The sequence below is a fragment of the Schistocerca nitens genome, chromosome 1, assembly GCF_023898315.1.
Source record: "Schistocerca nitens isolate TAMUIC-IGC-003100 chromosome 1, iqSchNite1.1, whole genome shotgun sequence".
Lineage (NCBI taxonomy): Eukaryota > Metazoa > Arthropoda > Insecta > Orthoptera > Acrididae > Schistocerca > Schistocerca nitens.
In genome coordinates, this window is record NC_064614.1 from 175,293,757 (window position 1) to 175,315,466 (window position 21,710).

General features: G+C 43.5%; 1 protein-coding gene across 2 annotated transcripts in view; it reads right to left on the reverse strand.

Moving 5' to 3' along the window:
• The window catches only part of LOC126244856 (ras-related and estrogen-regulated growth inhibitor-like), a 619,627-nt gene that overhangs the window by 153,370 nt on the left and 444,547 nt on the right, over nt 1-21,710 (reverse strand). The window contains exon 5 of one of the 2 annotated variants that reach the window (XM_049948270.1): nt 2,191-2,229. The exons of the other annotated variant lie outside the window; for it this stretch is intronic. Coding sequence (XP_049804227.1) covers nt 2,191-2,229 — 39 coding nt within the window. The remainder of the gene's footprint in view (nt 1-2,190; nt 2,230-21,710) is intronic. 2 annotated transcript variants of the gene reach the window in all.

A 21,710-nucleotide genomic window follows, 5' to 3' on the forward strand; every position in this document is an offset into this window, starting at 1 on the left:
CGTCTTCTGTCTATCGCTCTCCCAAGCCTGGTCAGCTTTCCGACTTGTACTTCTTGTCGTGCCAATGGCAATTCAGTTGACCACACCAGGCAGAAGGAAAAGAATTCCAGTCATTTCCTAAAAAAAGACCGTGGCAGTTCCGGTAACTGAGGCGGTATCCTCCGCATGATAATCAAACACGCCGGTCCTCCAGCTACGGACACGGACCGGAACTGAATTTTCATCACGGATGACTTCTGCTCACTTTCACCTTTAATAGGTTGCGTCTCTGTGTAGTGTAACGAGAGCTGCAGAGACGTAGATACCGCTACAAGCGTATGTCAGCTTTTTGGAATCGTTATGAGTGAGAGTGCCATTAGGTCTCCAGACAACGACAACGGCAAGGAATGCCAGTACGTTTTCTCCTTGTGTTTAAATGCTAATTTTTTAATCTTTCAGTGTTTTCTGAAGATGCTCTGAATACCCTGCTGGAGCACTACGCTGTAGCTTCTGCAGCAGCTGCGACCAACCAGCGGCCACATCCGTTTCTGTAACATGGCTTCCGTTACTTAACAAGGCACTTCTTCCAGTTTATTCGTTCCGAACGACGTAAGCCCATTACCTTGGAGGTAATGGGAGCTGTGCGGTTAAGTGTCCTCCGTGAGGGGCAGTGCAATTTGCTCAGCCTGCATAAGCCGACGAAAGAAGGCAGGTACTCCAGACAGCCGGTGCCTTAACCCTGCTCCGCTTGCCTCCGAAAATACTGTTCCAGTTACCACACCGGCGGTTCAGCAATTTTGAGCAAATGTGAACATTTCCAGGGACATTCCAAAATTATAAAGACGAACTGATGTAGAAATGAAACAGTTTGTAATGAGGAATTTCGTATTTTCATCACTTTTAGTTGGCAGCACTGGGATGAGCTGAGAACATAAACTGTTATGCTTATAGCCTCACTACAGAATTTAGCAATGGCGTCGATTTTACGGTATGATGCTAGTTGTATGAACCGTGGAATGTTTACAAGTGAGAAGAAAAGTTCGAAAGAGATCGAAAATCAGTGGCCGACGAGCAACGTCCTGGCCCATCAGTAGAAGTGTTAACTGCTTCGTTTGAAACCCGCACTGACGACGTTGTTCGTAAAGACCAAAGTCTTACAGTTGAACGTAGAGCAAAAAGATTGCAGTAATGGTAGCACAGTTCATAACGTTATCAGTAATAAGCTCATCTGTAGCAAAGCAAGTGGAAGGTGGGTCCCGAAAGAGTTAACGCAACAATATAGGGAAACCAGACTCGAAGTGTGTACATACATCAACGAACGCTATGGAAGGGAAGGTGACCTAAGCAAGATTTTAACTTCGTGTGAAACTTGAGTCCAACTTTTTGAACTACAGTCCTTACAACAAAGCATGAAATGAACGTCGTGGATCTCAAAGAAAAGGCGTGATATTGCTACGGGAGAATGCTCACCCTCACACTGCCCAACTGACCCAAGAAATCATTGGAAAAGTGGGTTCGGAGAGACTACCTCATCCTCTCTAATACACTCCACTCAACAGGGCGTTACGTAGAAAAATATTCAACAACAACGAGGTGATCAGAGTTTGTGGTAAAGTCGCTCAAACAACAAGACAAAGACTTCTTTTGCATTAGGTATAAAATAAGTAGTTCATCGTTGGGACAAGTGCACTGATATTGTTTGGGACTGTGTTGAGAAGCAGTATAAGTCACATTCTGTAAAAAAAACACACAACTTGTTTTCTATATCAATTTGTGTCTTTAATTATTGAATGTTCCTGGTACGAACGGAAAACCAAAGTAGTGCATATAGTAAATGAATCGCCTGATGCCTTACAGACCCAATGAAGAACCGTTTTCTTTGAATGTCACTGTTTGATCTATACGAGACGAAAAGACTAGGGAAAACCAATGGGAAAACGACAAGTAATCTTAATACGAAGGTATGTTATGCCCTTTAAAAGCTCTGCTGTAACAATTAGCTGGCCTAATGGGCAATAGCTCGAAATCGGAAGAACTTCGTACCGGAGCCCTGTGCAGTAATACAGGTTTAACTTTTGTAAATCAGTCAGGCTTCGATGAGGTCACGGTGGATTTCTTCACCCATCACCGTGACGTAACCCAATTTCGGTAACGATACCAATGTGAAGAAGATATTAAACTCCTTCCTTGAAAGTGCCAAGTATTACTTACCTGTTTCTTGTCCTGTATCATTCGGTGAGAATGCGACGTCTGAAAAAAGAGAAAAAATACAGAAATAATAAAGATATCGCCCCATACAACGTGAAGAGAATCCCCACAAACTTAAGCTCAGCATCATGCATATAATCCCCGGCCAACTACCTGCAACGTCTCATTTCTCTGCACTTTCATGTATCATCCACTAGCTGCTCAAGCTAAATGGAAGAAACTTACAAACGCTGTGTCAACATTTCTCATCTGGTTATAGTTCAAAAGAACTATGGAATGGCGTCATGACTAATTCAGTCATGGCAGGATCATCTTACTAGAAATTATTTGGGCTCTTGTAATTCACTGAAATTTAATATTTTATCCACCATCAGCAAATACGGTCGGATACAATAAAATAATAAGCAACCAAATGCATGAAATAAATTTAATTTCTTTACCGGTTTCGGACACTTAGTGCCCTTCTTCAGAATGTTATATCTATGCGATAATTATAATCTTCTGGAGGAGAGCCCAGGTACCCAAAAACGATAGAGAAATTACATTTGTTTTATGCAGCTGGTTGCTTATTATTTCATTGTATTCACTGAAATGCAAATGCGTACATTGGCCTATGGTTCCTAAAGATTACCAGGGCTTTTTTTTTTTTCAAACTTCGATCGGTCGCGAAATGGAAACCAAAGTGAAAATAAAAAATGATTAGTTTTTAATGAACTGCGTCGAGAGCCTCAACAAGTGTAGACGTGCTAGGGCATGTACAACAACAACTCCAAAACACCGCATTGATATTGGCTAGTCACTAGCCGACATCTGGGTCTACTCTCATAAATCTTGAACGAAAACGACGACTGATAACTGCTCTTTACCATTTTGAGTTCTTTAGTTGCAAGATTTAGCTACATCTTCCACCTACGTACCCATATTGTCACTGCTCCGACTAACACATTTGTCGCAACGTGGCCCAACTTTACAATACCCTCGTCATAGAAGGCAGCTTCCTGCGCTTTTTACAAATTTCCTACGCTGGTCTGCAGCTCGCTGTCTGTGCGAAAATGCTGTTCTCAAAGCAAGCGGTTCATATGAGAGATGAAAGCAGAGTGAGCCAAGTCCGGGCTGCATGGCGGGTAGTCAAGCACTTCCCATCGAAAAGCCGGCAGGAACATTGTTGTTGCACCTAAAAATGGTTCAAATGGCTCTGAGCACTATGGGACTTAACATCTGAGGCCATCAGTTCCCTAGAACTTAGAACTACTTAAACCTAACTAACCTAAGGACATCACACACATCCATGCCCGAGACAGGATTCGAACCTGCGACCGTAGGGGTTGCGCGGTTCCAGACTGAAGTCCCTAGAACCACTCGGCCGCAACGGCCGGCTGTTGCACCTGCAGTATGCGGCCGAGGATTGTCGTGAAGAAGGAAACCCATGATAGTTACATGTGGGCTGTATGAGATCCGGTGGATCCCTCAGCGAGCCCTTCACACTTGGCGGGAGAATCTACTACAAGCATATTTACGTCCTCACTGTACATGTATAACTGGGAAGTGCAACAAGTGCAACATAACCCGATCGACGGTCATACTAGAGACACTGCGCAACACGCCTACGCAAAGCTTCATCGTATTTATGTGTGATTTTAATTTCACAACCGATCGCGAGTGGAAAGATAAAAGTTCCCGTAACATATTGTTACATGCAGTGAATACTGTTGGTTTTCGTCAAACAGCAGGCTGTTTTATAGCTATATAGGTTGTATCGCAACAAGTAACGAAAACTGTCAACAGTTGCTGCTTCATCCATGTTTAAAATTTTGAGAGCTTTAGTCTTGATGGCCGGTCATGGATTTGAACTGTCGCCCTCGCTATATGAGTCCATTGCGCTAATCACGGCGCCACCTCGCTCGGTGGCTCATAATGCAATGACTTTACGTTTAATATTAATTATATTGGTACTCTGGTTAATTCACTCCCTTTTTGAATCAGTCAATCCACAAACAGTTTTTATTCCGACTATGTGATTACTTATTCGCTGCTATAATAGTATCTTTAATTTTTATAGGGAGATGCATAAGAAGATGCAACTGAAAACGTTTCCAAACCGGTAGCGCGAGTCTACGTGGGCTTAAGAAATACAGCTTTAGTGGATTGAAAGAGCTTTCGCTGCAGTCATGGACTGTGCGGCTGGTCCCGGCGGAGGTTGGATTCCTCCCTCGGGCATAGGTGTGTGTGTTTGTCCTTAGGATAATTTAGGTTAAGTAGTGTGTAAGCCTAGGGACTGATGACCTTAGCAGTTAAGTCCCATAAGATTTCACAAAAAAAAGAGCTTTCATTCTGCTATATGTTCATCAATTTTACCCGTTTTTAACAACTGGATTTTACTGCTTGAAAGTTTCGTAAACTATGTACGAGGGTGAGTCAAAAGAAAACCTTAACTATTTTTTAAATATTTTGTATTGTGCAGAAGTGGTACAAAGCTGTATGACTTTTCAACATAATCTCCCCCACGCTCAATGCAAGTCCTCCAGCGCTTACAAAGTGAATAAATTCCTTAAGAAAAAAATTCTTTTGGTAGTCCGCGCAACCACTCACGCACCACGTGGCGTACCTCTTCATCAGAATGGAACTTCTTTCCTCCCATTGTGTCTTTGAGTGATCCAAACATATGGAAATCACTTGGGGCAAGGTTCTCTCATTTCAGGAGTCAGCTGCCGTGGCACCCATCTTGCAGACACTTTGTGAAACTGGAGTACATCATGCACAATGTGGTGTGCTGACCCATGACTAATCTGTAAACATGCTGCAATGCCTTCACTATGGCTTCAACTGCTGCAATGTTCTGTGGAGTCACAACTCGTTGTGCCTGACCTGGACTTGGAGCATCTTCCAATGAAGTCACACCATTTGCGAACTTCCTACTCCATTCGTAGACTTGCTGCTGTGACAGATATGTATCACCGGACTGAGCCTTGATTCGTCGATGAATTTCAATAGGTTTCACACCTTCACTACGTAAAAACACGAATAACAGAATGTTGTTCTTCCCTGGTGCAAGTCGCAAGTGGGGCGGCCATCTTTATACTGATGCTGCGACGGTATGTGTGCATCTGCACTATGCTGCCACCTACAGGCCATTCTGCACGCTGTTCGTAGCACGCGTACCTACTTACAGGATAACGGCACGAAATTTCGATTTGTTATTACAGATTTAAGGTTTTCATTTGACTCACACTCGTAGAACTGGCAATGATGGATGTGGATACAACTTGATGGATGTGTATACAACTGTGGGCTGTCGGCTATCAGGTGAGAGGGTAGCTCCGAACGTAGACTGAGGATGCAGATGCTGCGCACCTGTGACGCCGCAAACGGCTCCTGCGGCGGAGTGATGCGAGAGCAGCGCGTGCGCCGACCGTGACATTAGCCGGCCGCTGCAGCTGCAGCTGCGGTCGTCGGCCGCGAACACGCGGAACGCCGCGCAGTCATTACCAGCACGGCGAGCCGACAACAAAAGACTGCGCACAGTACTTCAGCCGAAGCCCGTGCCTCTGCATGCAACACGCGACGCTCGCCTCACGTCTAGGCCATGATGGACGCCAACAGCTTGCGAACTGACTTTACCCGCCACGACACACGAGATCTGCATCTGCATCTACATCTACGTTCACACACTGCAAATCACTGTGAAGTGCCTGGCAGAGGTTACTTACCACAGCATCAGTTGTTGGGGCTTCCCGTTCTATTCATGTATTGAGCGAGGGAAGAATGTCTGTTTAAATGCCACTGTGCGTGCTGTAATTTATATAATCTTTTCATAGCGATCTGATGGGGGTGATATATACATGACTGTAGTACACTTCTCGAAACTTTGTTAGTAGGCTTTCTCGGGATGGTTTGCATCTATCTTCAAGTGTCTCCCAGTTCAGTTTATTCAGTATCTTTGTGACACCCTCCAACAGGTCAGACAAATCTGTGATAATTCATGTTTCCCTTGTCTGTGTAAGTCCGTTATCGCGTGCTGGTCCTATATGGTATGGGTTTGACACTCCTCAGCAATATACTAGGTCGGGGAATTTTAAACTAGTATAGTGTATTAACCACGATTTAAAGAATGAAAACTGCACCTGTTATTGTTTTCTGCTGCTTAGCACAACGCATTTCGAGAATTTATTCTCGTTTTCCAGTGCAATAGTGCATTTGTTTACATGAATATGTTGAGTGATGTTTGCATATCTTGTTTTCTGCCTCTTTTGCGTCTTTTCGAAGTTAGAAGGTATATTATACAGAATATCACACACAAGCAAATCATCACCTACACTTTCCTGCGAAGATACTGTCTTTATATTTATATATTCGTGTAAACAAATGCAAATGAGAATATATTCTCTAAACGCCTTGTGCTAACCAGCAAAAAATAAGTAACTGGTGCAATTTTTATTATTTAAATCATGAAGTTTTTATTATTTAAATCATGAATGATGCTGAATGACTGAATGACAATGAATCAGAGGAAGAGATTGCAGAAACGGTAGAGGACCTAGAGAAACATGGAAGTAAGATCGGGTTAAGGATTAATGCAGGAAAGACCGACGTAATTGAGGTATCAAGAGAAGCCCATAATGACATTCCATTACAAGCAGGGATATGGAAATTTGATAAAGTGGAAAATTTTAAATACCTCGGTACATGGTTCAACAGGCAAAAAATTTAAAACAGGAAAGAAACCAACGCATTGTGAACGGGTCTAAAACTTATTTCAGTCTAAAGCAGATAATGTCATCCAAGAATCTGTCAATTAAGACCAAACTTAAGGTATACAATGCCATGATAGTGCCAGTATTGTTGTATGGGACAGAAACCCTAAGAACAACAAAGAAGGATGAAGAAAATTTGTTGGTCTTCGAAAGAAAAATTATGAGAAGGATCTTGGGACCTGTCCAGGAAGGGAGCTCTTGACGACGTACATAAAAACCAAGAATTGTATGAGCTGATGAGGCCACCGAACATCGTTCAAAAACTGAAAGCGTGGAGAATAAGCTTGGCAGGCCACATTGCGAGGAGACCAGACACCTCTCGGACGAAGGCAGTATTTATGGGGAGACCTGACGGTACCCGTCCAGTCGGAAGACCGAGAAAGCGATGGGAGGATGAGCTACTGAAAGACCTTTACCAGCTAAGAGTCCCTGACAACTGGGTCCAAAGTGCACAAGATCGTCATCAATGGAGGAGCATTGTGAGGTCGACCCGTGGTCTACAGGGTCCGCGATCGGCGATTTGATGATAATGATGATGATGATGATGATGATGAATGACACAGTTGCAGGCTTTCCGAAAATATCTAATACGACGAACAAAATACAGTGGATTAACTACTGCGCCATATCGATTAGTCTGTTTCCTTCTAACGAGTAGACTGCTTACGGCATCGTCGCGGTAATTCAACACGTCAGAAATCACTGAAGTCTGTAACATTGAACTCAGTATTTCCTCAGAGCTTAGTATAGATAAAACGAATATATCAATGAAAAAAGTTAAAATTATTTAGGAATAGAGGAGTCAGTGGCAAGTCGAAGTTCTGTCGTTTCATGATGCTTTCTTACGAGGACTCATTTGGAACGGTGTCACTGTCCCGGTGCAGAATCTTTCTCGTGCATTTCTGTTTCTTCGTTATTTATCCCATATACCTTGCTGGACAAGAGCTACCGAGAGAAACACTGTCTCTCTGAGCAGCCTACCCACAGCATAGGTTTCGTTTCCGAAATGGATCTTTCACTCTGCAGACGTATAAGCCGTTGTGAAACTTAGGGGCAGATGAAAACTGTGTGTTGGACTGAGAACCGGGTTCTATTCCGAATTGAGTGTACAGCTTTAATTAGTCAGGAAGTTTTACAACAACGCGCACATTCCACGGCATAGCGAAAGATTCATCCTGGAAACATTCCACATGCTTACTACGAGATCTCAGTAATCACATATGAGAGCGCGATCACTTGAAATAACGTAATAGGTCTCACGTCTCTGACATAACTTAAAACTGGGCAGAGACAGATGTAGTGTCTCGCAGAGTTATCCAAAAATCAACTAGACTGAACGCGCTTGCAGAATAAGAAGAGGAAGATCAAATACTTCAAAGAAAACGATATATTAACACGTAGTCAACTCGAGTTCAGAAAGTATCGTTCTTGTGAAACACAGCTGGATCTTTATTCAAACGAAGTAATGAGTGCTGTCGACAGGGGATCTAAATTGATTCAATATTTCTAGATTTTCAGAGGGCTTTAGAAACTGTACCTCAGAAGAAATTTCTAATTAAACTGTCTATATATGGTGTATAGCCTCAGTTTAACTACTAGATTTGTGTTTCCCTCAAAGAATGGTCAAAGGTCCTGGTAAGTAATGGAAAATGATGAAGTGAATCAGACTGGATATGTGGCATTCCGCAAGGTGGTATTATAGACCTTCTGCTGTTTCTGATTTATATAAATGATTTAGGAGACAATCTGACCAGCCCTGTTAAATTGTCTGCAGATGACACTGTCGTTTAGCCGGCCGCGGTGGTCTAGCGGTTCTGGCGCTGCAGTCCGGAATCGCGGGACTGCTACGGTCGCAGGTTCGAATCCTGCCTCGGGCATGGGTGTGTGTGATGTCCTTAGGTTAGTTAGGTTTAAGTAGTTCTAAGTTCTAGGGGACTTATGACCTAAGATGTTGAGTCCCATAGTGCTCAGAGCCATGACACTGTCGTTTACCGTCTAGTAACGTCATCAGAAGACGAAAACCAGAAGCAAAATTATTTAGACAAGATATTTGTACTGTGCGTAAAGTAGTGATTGACTCTAAACAGTAAAAAGTGTGAGGTGCACCTCATGCGTACTAAAAGGAATACGTTAATTTTTTATTACGCTATAAATCGCGAAAAATTAGAGGCTGTCGATTCAGTTAAATACTTAGGGATTACAACTGCGAACAGCTTAAATTGAAAACATCACATGGGAAATAAGCAGGGGAAGGTGACCCAAAGACTGGCAGTATACGTAGAAGACTACCTGCTCTATTATTGTCCATCCTCTTCTCGGGTGTTACTGAGAAGTGTGTGATCCCTACCAGATAGAACAGACGGTGCAGACCGAAAAAGTTCAAAGATGGGCAGCTCGTTTTGTATTATTGCGAAAGAAGGTATTTTGTGTCACGAATATGACACACGAGTTGGTGTGGCAATCATTAAGACGAAGACTTTTTCATTACGGCGAGAACTTATTACGAAATTTCAGTCACCAACTTTGGCCTCCAAAAACGAAAATTTGTTGTTGACTCTCACTTACATAGAGAGAAATGACAGCTGCAATAAAATAAGAGAAATCAGAGATGAGAGAGATGTTCATCTTTCCCACGTCTTATGTAAGAGTGGAACTGTAAAGAAGTAGTCATAAAGTGGTTTAATGAACACTTTGCCAAACACATCTACCTACATACTCCGCAGTAAGGTACGTGGTGTGGGTACCCTGTACCTAACATTCCTAGCCATTACCTTTGATGTTCCATTCGCAATAGGGTGCCGGGAAAACGTCTCTCTATATGCCTCCGTGTGAGCCATAATTTCTCGTACCGTGTATCGTCTGTTCTTATGTGACACGTATGTTAGACGTGGGAATTTTAGGAGATGGGATCTGGATAAACTGAAAGAACAAGAGGTTGTACAGAGTTTCAGGGAGAGCATAAAGGAACAACTGACAGGAATGGGGGAAAGAAATACAGCAGAAGTAGAATGGGTAGCTTTGAGGGATGAAATAGCGAAGGCAGCAGAGGACCAAATAGGTAAAAAGACGAGGGCTAGTAGAAACCCTTGGGTAACAGAAGAAATATTGAATTTAATTGATGAAAGGAGAAAATATAAAAAATGCAGTAAATGAAGCAGGCAAAAAGGAATACAAAAGTCTAAAAAACGAGATCGACAGGAAGAGCAAAATGGCTAAGCAGGGATGGCTAGAGGACAAATGTAAGGATGTAGAGGCTTATCTCACTAGGGGTAAGATAGATACTGCCTACAGAAAATTAAAGAGACCTTTGGAGAAAGGAGAACCACTTGCATGAATATCAAGAGCTTTGATGGAAATCCAGTTCTAAGCAAAGAAGGGAAAGCAGAAAGGTGGAAGGAGTATATAGAGGGTCTATACAGAGGCGATGTAGTTGAGGACAATATTATGGAAATGGAAGAGGCTGTAGATGAAGATGAAATGGGAGATATGACACTGCGTGAATAGTTTGACACAGCACTGAAAGACCTGAGTCGAAACAAGGCCCCCGGAGTAGACAACATTCCATTGAAACTACTGACAGCCTTGGGAGAGCCAGTCCTGACAAAACTCTACCATCTGTTGAGCAAGTTGTATGAGACAGGCGAAATACCCTCAGACTTCAAGAAGAATATAATAATTGTAATCCCAAAGAAAGCAGGTGTTGACAGATGTGAAAATTACCGAACTATCAGTTTAATAAGTCACACAGCTGCAAAATACTAACGCGAATTCTTTACAGACGAATGGAAAAACTGATAGAAGCCGACCTCGGGGAAAATCAGTTTGGATTCCGTAGAAATGTTGGAACACGTGAGGCAATACTGACCCTACGACTTATCTTAGAAGAAAGATTAAGGAAAGGCTAACCTAAATTTCTAGCATTTGTAGACTTGAGAAAGCTTTTGACAATGTTGACTGGAATACTCTCTTTCAAATTCTGAAGGTGGCAGGGGACATAGAGGGAGCGAAAGGCTATTTACAATATCTACAGAAAGCAGATGGGAATTATAAGAGTCGAGGGACATGAAAGGGTAGCAGTGGTTGGGAAGGGAGTGAGACAGGGTTGTAGCATCTCCCCGATGCTATTCAATCTGTATATTGAGCAAGCAGTAAAGTAAACAAAAGAAAAGTTCGGAGTAGGTATTAACAGCCATGGAGAAGAAATAAAAATTTGAGGTTCGCCGATGACATTGTAATTCTGTCAGAGACAGCAAAGGACTTGGAAGAGCAGTTGAACGTAATGATCAGTGTCTTGAAAGGAGGATATAAGATGAACATCAAAAAAAGCAAAACGAGGATAATGGAATGTAGTCGAATTATGTCGGGTGTTGCTGAGGGAATTAGATTAGGAAATGAGACACTTAAAGTAGTAAAGGAGTTTTGCTATTTGGGGAGTAAAATAACTGATGATGGTCGAAGTAGAGAGGATATAAAATATAGACTGGCAATGGCAATGAAAGCGTTTCTGAAGAAGAGAAATTTGTTAACATCGAGTATTGATTTAAATGTCAGGAAGTCGTTTCTGAAAGTATTTGTATGGATTGTAGCCATGTGTGGAAGTGAAACGTGGACGATAAATAGTTTAGACAAGAATAGAATAGGAAATTTCGAAATGTGGTGCTACAGAAGAATACTGAAGATTAGATGGGTAGATCACATAACTAATGAGGAGGTATTGAACAGAATTGGGGAGAAGAGGTGCTTGTGGCACAACTTGACTAGAAGAAGGGATCGGTTGGTCTGACATGTTCTGAGACATCGAGGGATCACCAATTTAGTATTGGAGGGCAGCGTGGAGGGTAAAAATCGTAGAGGGAGACCAAGAGATGAATACACTAAGCAGATTCAGAAGGATGTAGGCTGCAGTAGGTACTGGGAGATGAAGAAGCTTGCACAGGATTGAGTAGTATGGAGAGCTGCATCAAACCAGTCTCAGGACTGAAGACCACAACAACAACATGTTACAGGCAGCACACTCGTTCTATAGTGTGCTTGAAATGCTGGATCTCTAAATTTTCTGAATAGTATTCTTGGAAAAGAACATCGTCTTCCCATCCTATCTGAGATGCTGGAAAATATCCGTAGTAACTGCATATTGTTCTACCCCAACGGTAACAAATCCGACCTGGCATGGATCCCAAACACTCGAGCAATACTCAAGAATAGGTCGTACTAGTTTCTTGTATGCGCTTTTGTTTAGAGATCAATCACAATCCTCACATGCTCGTTCCATTTCATATCGCTTTGAAACGTTACGCCCAGATATTGACGACGTGCTTCAGTCAAAGACACTTCTACTAAAGCTGATTGCGAACATTACCCGTTTGGTTTTGCTATTCATCCCCATTAACTAACATTTCTCTGCATTTAGAGCTACCTGTCATTCATCACACCAACTAGAAATTTTGTGTAAGTCATCTTGTATCCTCCTACAGTTACTTTACTTCGACACCTTCCCGTACAGCAAGTCAACATCAGCAAACAACTACAGATTGCTACCCTCCCTATCTGCTAGATCATTTCAGTACATAAAAAAGTAATAGCGGTCCTATCACACATCCCTGAGGCACCCCTGGCGATACCCTTCTAGCCGATGAACGCTCACCGTCGAGGGGAACGTAGTGAATTCTATTATTTAAGGAGTTTTTGAGTCATTCACATATCTGGGAACCTGTTCCATATGCTCGTAGCTTCGTTAACTATTTGCAGTGGGGCACCATGACAAATGCTTTTCGAAAATCTAGATATATAGAAGCTGCCTCTTGCCCTTTATCCACAGTTCGCAGAGTGAACGAAAGATTAGACCTGTAGCTGTTGACGTACATGAACAGACAGAAGTAATATTCAACAAGTACGTTGTAGAATACGTTTACGAGGTTTGTCCGGAAAATACGTATAAAAGTTGAATAATGTCTTTATGTTACAGGTTGCAGTCACCGCCAGGTGGCACTACCGCTGTAATCAATCCCATCAATGCTCAGTTCGAGTCAGAGCACTCTGCGTGAAGGTAGGAGTGTGCGGCAGCTTGTTGACAGTTACCCTTTTTCACCTGCCGTCGGCATGGAGCTCTCTCTGATTGAGGAACAGCGCGTCAACATCAAGTTTCTTGCAAAGCTAGGCAAGAATGGCCGTGAGATTTTTGAGTGTTTGAAACAGGTTTACGGAGACAGTTCTCTGAAGGAACCAACCGTGAACAAGTGGTTAAAAAGGTTCCGGGATGGCCGAGAAGAAGTGAACGATGACCCTCGCCCAGGACGCCCGTCGACATCGAGTTCCGATGCAAATGTTGAACGAATTCGGGCTTGTGTTCTTAAAGACCGTAGATTGACAGTCAGAATGATTGCTAACGAGCTGTCAATCCCCAAAACAATCGTTCACGAAATTCTGACACAAAAACTTGAAATGAAGAAATTGTGTGCGAAAATCGTACCGAAGCTCTTGACGCCAGAACAGAAAGCAAAGAGGGTTGAGTGATGTGAGGATTGGTTGGAAACAGAGGACCGAGGGGACTTTCTCAACCTAGTCATCACTGGAGACGAGTCGTGGTTTTACGAATTCGATGTGGAGCTCAAATCTCAAAGCAAGGAATGGAAACTAGCACGAGAACCGAGAAGAAAAAGTCGCGAAAATCGAGGTCCAATGTGAAGGCAATGTTGATTGTTTTCTTTGATTCTAGGGGCATTGTTCACAAGGAGTTTGTCCCTCCCGGCCAGAGAGTGAACGGAAATTTTTACGTTGAAGTTCTGACACGTCTCAGAGCTCGTGTGGCCCGAATTCGACCGGAGTTGGCAAAAGGGGGCAGGTGGATCCTTCATCACGACAATGCGCCCGCTCACACGTCGCTCGTTGTTCGCGAGGTTTTGGCCCGAAGCTCAGTCACCGTGACAGACCACCCGCCTTATTCACCCGATTTAACCCCGTGTGACTTCTTCATGTTCCCGAAATGCAAAATGGTGCTTCGGGGGCGGCACTTGGGAGATGTGGAAGCCATCAAGGCGGAAACGACACGACAACTGAACAACATCACAAGTGAAGACTCTCACCAATGTTATCAACAGTGGAAACGGCGTTGGCAGAGCAATATCGCGTCTCAGGGCGAGTATTTTGAAGGAGACCATATTGTAATACCTGTATAATTGTAAAATTAAGTTATTATTCAACTTTTATACGTATTTTCCGGACAAACCTCGTATATGTCGTCACAGCTCTGCCTCAAACGGTTGATCACACATGATTGAACACGTGCTTTAGTTAAGTTTTCAATTGGAAAATGATCATGTCACCGCCAGGCCCAAGTGCTCTCCTCAGCTTCTGTGATATGAAAAGCTTCGGCATCGATGCTACAGGTAGCCGTCCCTCGAGACTGTTAACCACTAAAATATATTTCGCAGGCAATCAAGCGTTCCGATAAGAGAAGTTGGACGTCCTGCGCGCCGAATAAGTGGACGTAAAGGGATAACTGAACTGGCATCCTAACCTAACTTGGAAGTGTGTGGCGGGACTGGGACCCCCACTGGTAAACACTCCAGACGGTACGCGCGGTTGCTGTTTGCTCATTCGCTGTCCTCCCACGCCGTCGGCGTACGCGCCTGCTTTAAGTATCGCCGTGCCCACAGTCCGTTCCGTGAACTTGCCTCCCACTCGCGGTCAGCGCCGGCGCTGACGTTCCGGCCTCCAATTAGAGCCGGACAGCGCGTCCGTGTGTGCTCAGGCGCGCTCACCCCGGCCCCGAGGCCCGGGCCAATTTGGACGGCCACTCGAGGTGCTCGCGCTGTCCGCCTCCTATTACACGGCGCCCACGCCGCGGGAAGCGCCGCCCATCTGCCACTGATCTCCGGATGGAGCCAGCTCACCATCGACTGTTGTAAGAAACACAAAGGTCTCGTCATTGTACATCTACAGACGCCACTCTTTGCAGGTCAGTTATTTCGCTAGGAGCAAACAGACTGTCTCATTACGCAGGGTGGTCCATTGATCGTGACCGGGCCAAATTTCACGAAATAAGCGTCAAACGAAATACCTACAAAGAACGAAACTCGTCTAGCTTGAAGGGGGAAACCAGACGGCGCTATGGTTGGCCCACTAGATGGCGCTGCCATAGGTCAAACGGATGTCAACTGCGTTTTTTTTAAAAACGAAACCCCAATTTTTTATTACATATTAATATGAATGTTTTAGTTGGACCACTTTTTTCGCAAACACCACTTTTTTCGCTTTGAGATAGATAGCGCTGCAATAGTCACAAACGTGTAAGTACGTGGTATCACGTAACATTCCGCCAGTGCGGACGGTAATTGCTTCGTGATACATTACCCGTGTTAAAATGGGCCGTTTAACAATTGCGGGAAAGGTCGATATCGTGTTGATGTATGGCTATTGTGATCAAAATGCCCATCGGGTGTGTCCTATGTATGCTGCTCGGTATCCTGGACGACATCATCCAAGTGTCCGAACCGTTTGCCGAATAGTTACGTTATTTAAGGAAATACGAACTGTTCAGCCACATGTGAAACGTCAACCACGACCTGCAACAAATAATGATGCACAAGTAGTGTTTTAGTTGTTGTCGCGGCTAATCCGCACATTAGTAGCAGGCAACTGCGCGTGAATCGGGAACCTCAAAAACGTCCGTGTTGAGAATGCTACAGGAACATCGATTGCATCCGTACTTATTTCTGTGCACCACCAATTGCATAGCGACGACTTTGAACGTCGTGTACAGTTCTGCCACTGCGCACAAGAGAAATTACGGGACGATGACAGATTTTTTGCACACGTTCTATTTGGCGACGATGCGTCATTCACCAACAGCGGTAACGTAAACCGGCATAATATGCACTATTGGGCAACGGAAAATCCACGATGGCTGCGACAAGTGGAACATCAGCGACCTTGGCGGGTTAATGTATTGTGCGGCATTATGGGAGGAAGGATAATTGGCCCCCATTTTATCGATGTCAACCTAAATGGTGCAATATATGCTGATTTCCTACGTAATATTCTACCGATGTTACTACAAGATGTTTCACTGCATGACAGAATGGCGATGACCTTCCAACATGTCGGATGTCCGGCACATAGCTCGCGTGCGGTTGAAGCGGTTTTGAACACTATATTTCATGACAGGTGGATTGGTCGTCGAAGCACTTATTCATCTTCGCACTGTGAAACACTTCTACTGTAGGAACTTTGCTTTCCATATTTTTGGACGAGGTAATATATACCAAAACAAGACAAAATTGTCCAGTAATCACGGGCCCTAATATGGGTATTTTAAGAACTGTGGGCACCTGTGCAGCAGAAAAGCTGTGCTTCACAGTAGTTTGGATGAACAAGTACTCATGGCTCTTAGGTAGAGATTTTAGAGCCCATATTTATTGGACTTTTTTCTTGTTTTGGTGGTTACTACCATCTCTTAAAGTATTCGATTTTTTAACACACTGTATATCCATTAGGTACCAGTCACGAAAATAAAATTAATCAGATTAAGATGGTATTACATCGTGGCTGTGCACAGTCTAGATATTCACTTTCCTTATGGAAGTGATGTCTTTCAACTTTATTAGCTAACAAATAAGAGAATCAGTTACCTTTCCACATTATTGATGCTAAAGGAACAATTTTAAATGCAGTGCTCCTCTTTAATGACAAAGAAGAAAGGTGTAAGACTATTTTTATTCTTTTTCGTGTCTCTGGCCAAAGCCAGACACGAAACCGCACTGAAACAAGAAATTTGTTTCTTTACTTGAGTGTCACGTACAAGACATTGTGGCCCGGAGCCAATGTGAAAATATAAAATCACAACATCCGGTCTCACAACGTTGTCAAACGTATGTAGTAATACAAACTTGACTGATACTGTGAAGGAAAAAGGGGAACCACTGAATAATTGTACAGGTTTATCAAAATCAACAGCAAAGCAAGTGTGTTAGTAACAAGATTGTAATTTTGTTGTACTCCATTCGATTGAGACTGTCACTGAGCACAATGTATGGCGACCGATCTTAGTTGTAATGCTATTCTGTAGTTGTTTGTTTATGCGGTAGGCTAGGAGTTGTTTGCAGTAACAAAAGTGATGCTCGAATCTTCTGTCTCTCATAGTCATCAATAGCAGAAACATGACACTAAATTACTCTGTATATTTATACACTTAAAATATAACACACTTCTAAACTTGGTGTTGAGAGCTGGGAGTAAAACGTTTAAGAAGCAGCTATTACTACCATATGATATTACTGCATGTCTCTTTATTCGATACGACTTAGGGCAAACATCTGATATATAGCTGAGAATCCCTTCCAGATTGTAGTGATCAGTAACTGAGCATCATTACTTTATCTCCGGTTACTAAACGAAATCCGGTACTGATATTTTCAGCACCCTCAAAATGACACGCTACTTTATCAAACGGCGACCACAGTCTCAGACGTTTCGTAGATGTAATCTGTGTTTTGTAATAATATACTCACACATTTATTCGTACCTACAGAGGTGCACAAAAATATGGGAACACTCAAATACTACTCTCAAAATGGCTAAATACGGGTCCTGAATGGTTTTTAATGATATCTTATACCACTCTTCCTGCAAAATACTGTAAAATTCAGGTAACGATGATGAGGATGGGGAGCAATCATGCACATTACGCTCCATGGTAGACCACAAAGTGTCAATAATATTGTGATCTAGTGACTGTGTTAGCCAGGGGACACGCGACAATTCATCCTCGTGCTCACAATATCTTCGACAATGTGAGCTGCGAACTGAAAGCCAGTCGTCGTAGAACACAGAATCATCTTTGAGGAACAGACATCTACATCTACATAGATGCTCCACAAACCACCGTACGGTTCTCTGACAACGTTTCAGCAAGTTTCTTGCTTGCCATCTTCAGGCGAAGTGTCGGCCACACCGAGACGAGACGCCAGGACCCGGCGCCCCCCTCCCCCCCCCCCCCCCGCCTTACCAAGTGCCGCCACGCCGATTCCGCTCGCGCGTGATTGGCCCGACCGGCGCTGAGGATGTAGAGAAGCCCTTGGTCCAGCTGCTATAAAGATCCGGGCGACACGTGAACCCGACACTTCGCCTGAAGATGGCAAGTAAAAAACTTGCTGAAACGTTGCCGGAGAACAACGCATTGACTCGGTTGTCAACCTGAGAAGATTTTGTCATCAAGATTCGCTGAGAAAGTCTGCATTCTCATACAACTACAAAGATTATTCTTACCACGACTGACACGTGTAACGTATTGAGGACATTATACAGGTGCCACTCGTGGTCAAATACAACATCGAAACGTGCAGGCTTCGCTGTCAACTGCTTTTATGTTCAGGCATGTATTTCTCGTGATATTTCTATATTTTTGTCCAAAGTCAGTATCTTTCTGTCGCTTGCGTACAATTTCGACACGCTAGTGAAAGCTCCTCGTTCACCGCGTGTTATCAGTTTTCTTTTTCTCCTTTTCGGAAAGAAACCTGTTGACAGAAATGCGATGATAATACGACAGCGTTGTCGGGAGAGGTTGCGCCCCTCGAAAGATGCCACGAGTTTAATAGCGTTGCCTCGCTATCAGCCCCGAAGTCAATTTGACGCCAATCTGAGAACGTATGACTACATAATGAGAGCCTACTCCCTGACAAGTAAATGCAATTTAGACCCACCTTAAATGCGAAAGATTGTTGTGGACGTTTCTGAGGCTGGCGCCGAAAGGTAATAGCGCCGGGGCTGGGCCATTACCATAAGGCGTGCTGGCGTGCCGGCTCGTGAGACCGGTGAGAGCCAGCAACTGGACAGCCCGGCGCCTCGGCCGTGCTCCGCCGACAGCCGCAGCCGGCGCGGAGGGTCTCCTTCCGGAGCCCGTGGGCTCGCGTGCCTCACAGGGGATTGTTTGTGCCTCAAGGAAGAGGGTACTTCCTAGTCTACCTGTCTACAGGCGGGACGGATGCTTAACTGCCTCAGGCGTTAGTGGTTAAGAGTGCAACCCAGGAAGTTTAAAACCTTAGCAGCGAAGTTCTTCAGTTAAGATTTCCAGGCCGACAGGCAGTGCCGCTTTGCCTCCTATGATGTCTCTGCTATCGGTGACAACGCTTCAGAGAACCCGTACGTGTATAAAAATGTATTTACGTGCGAGGTCTGTTCAAAAAATTCCGGAACTTTCTCCACAAAATATTTCGACGCTTCTCTTTTACTTATTGTGCATGGTCTCTACCAAAATACTCTCCTACACAATTGATACACCGCTCGCAACCCCGTTTCCACTCCATGTGTATGTACATTCCACTTCTCTTCCTAAACCACTCGACATATTTCAGTAAAACTTGGTAAACACATCCATTGCTGTAGGTAACAGTGGATGAGGGGATAAGAACCACTTACCTATCACATTTCGGGAGATAGGACGTCGTAAACACTGAGATGCGTTAGAAACTGCCACATTGTGCATGATATACAGATTCATTACTTCTTTGCTACTGTCTCTATTCTGTTGTAAACACTGAGATGCGTGAGAAACTGCCACATTGTGCATGACATTCAAATTCATTACTTCTTTGCTACTGTCTCTATTCTGCAGACGTTGTACATATATGACGCAGAATGTACCTACAAAATTATATCATTGTATAACACATAGTTCAAGGAATACACCATGTGATTAAAAGTATCCAGACACCTGACTGAAAATGACGTAAAAGATCGTGGCACCTCAATTTAATATGGTGTTGTCCCACCCTTAGCCTTGAGCTTCCACTCTCGCAGGCATACGTTCAATCGGATGCTGGAAGGTTTCTTCGCGAATGGTAGCCCATTCTTCACGGAGGGCTGCACTGAGGAGAGGTATCTACGCTCGACCATGAAATCCAAGTTTTCTCACCTCCCGCGTAACTGTCAAAGTACTTACAGCGAATCCTGAAGGAGTCTGGAATTCCTGTGTGATGGTCTGAACAGATGTCTGCCTATTACAGATTACGACCCTCTTCAACTGTCGGCGGTCTCTGTTAGTCAACATATTAGGTTGGCCTGTACACTTTTGCGCAGTACGCGTCCCTTCACGTTTCCATTTCACTATCACATCGAAAACACTGGACCTAGGGATTTTTAGGAGTGTGGAAATCTCGCGTACAGACGTATCACACATATGACATCCAAGCACCTGACCACGTTCGAAGTCCGTGAGTCCCGCAGAATGCCCAATTCTGCTCACTCGCGATGTCTAATGGCTACTGAGGTCGCTGATATGGAGTACGTGGCAGTAGGTGGCAGCATAATTAACCTAATATGAAAAACGTATGTTTTCGGGTGTCCGAATATTTTTCATGACACAGTGTATGTATGTATTTGTGAAATATGTTCAGTTACATTTACATCTACATACATAGGATGTCTCTACCAAGAGTCATCAGGCTCGTTTTTCTGGTGTTTTGACAGATATCTTCAATTTTATTTTTTCAATGTATATGCCCAAACAAATACTGTTCATCACGTCTCCTATGGGATGCACAGTGTCAACAGAAAGCGTCGATTTGTTTCGTTACAAACAAATTGATTTTTAAAACAGAATTTTACTTGGCCATTCGATAAAGCGGTCCCACATTAGAGCGGTCCGACATTAGTCTAGTACGATATGTATTAACGGGGAGAAAAAAATACCAAAAGCAACAAGTACTCCAGCAGCGATTCGGAAGCGCTGATGAATGCCGGTAGCAGTCAGAGCGCACCGGGGTTGGCAAGCTGGCCACAGACTGTTCCACACTGAGTACTTTGAGTCAGAAAGTTGAAAGTGTCTGGTCTGCACGTAGTATTGTCATGTGCGGAGACGACTTAGAGATCTAGAGTCGTTGTACCTATTGTAGCTAAATCATTGCGTGAATTAACATCACAAACAGAGAAGCAACACCAATTAACGTTAAAGCAATTACAGCCCTCAGTCACAAAATTTTAAGTCTGTTGACCTGGTTTTTACACTTTTATGAGTGCCTTCAGCAGAAATTAAATATTCAAATTGGCATGTCACGTATAAGATAAATATCAAGCGTTAAAGCTTTAGTCACAGAAATTTAAAAAAGAATACATGGAAGGCGAGCTACTATGGGCTGCTTATACATATAAAACCACAGGTAGCTAACTACGCGGCCATGTTTGAAACTTTAAAACTTTACGCAACATCAGTGTTTATGTCATCAGCGTATGGACCGATAGAGTTAATCCCACACGGCGGCAACCAAAAGAATTTAAAACAATCATTACCATGTGACCGAAGTATTGAAACCAAAATAGAAAAACCCAAAGAGCGTAATGTAATTAATAATTCCTTCGATTTTTTGCTGCAGAGGTGTATACCTATACGCCGAAAGCCACATTTCAGTGTATGGTGGAGACTACTTTGTTTACCACTGACAATCCTTGTTCCAATTCCGAAAAATATTAATGTTCGGAAAAACGACTGTTGGTAATCCTCCATTTATGCTCGAACATAATTTCGTGTCCACAATATTTTCGCGAGACGTGTGCAGCAGGGAGCGACATGTTTGTTAACTCTTCGAGGAACGTACAGCTTAGGTATTCTGACAATAAACCACATCATGATGCACAAGAGCTACCATGTAGCATCTGAAACTGGAGCGGCATGAGCACTTCCATGACGCTTTAGCGCCAACTAAAGCAACTCGGTAAGAAATGCGTTGCTATTCTTTGGATCTGTCTCCTGTATCAGTTCTTACTAGTAAGGGTCTCAGA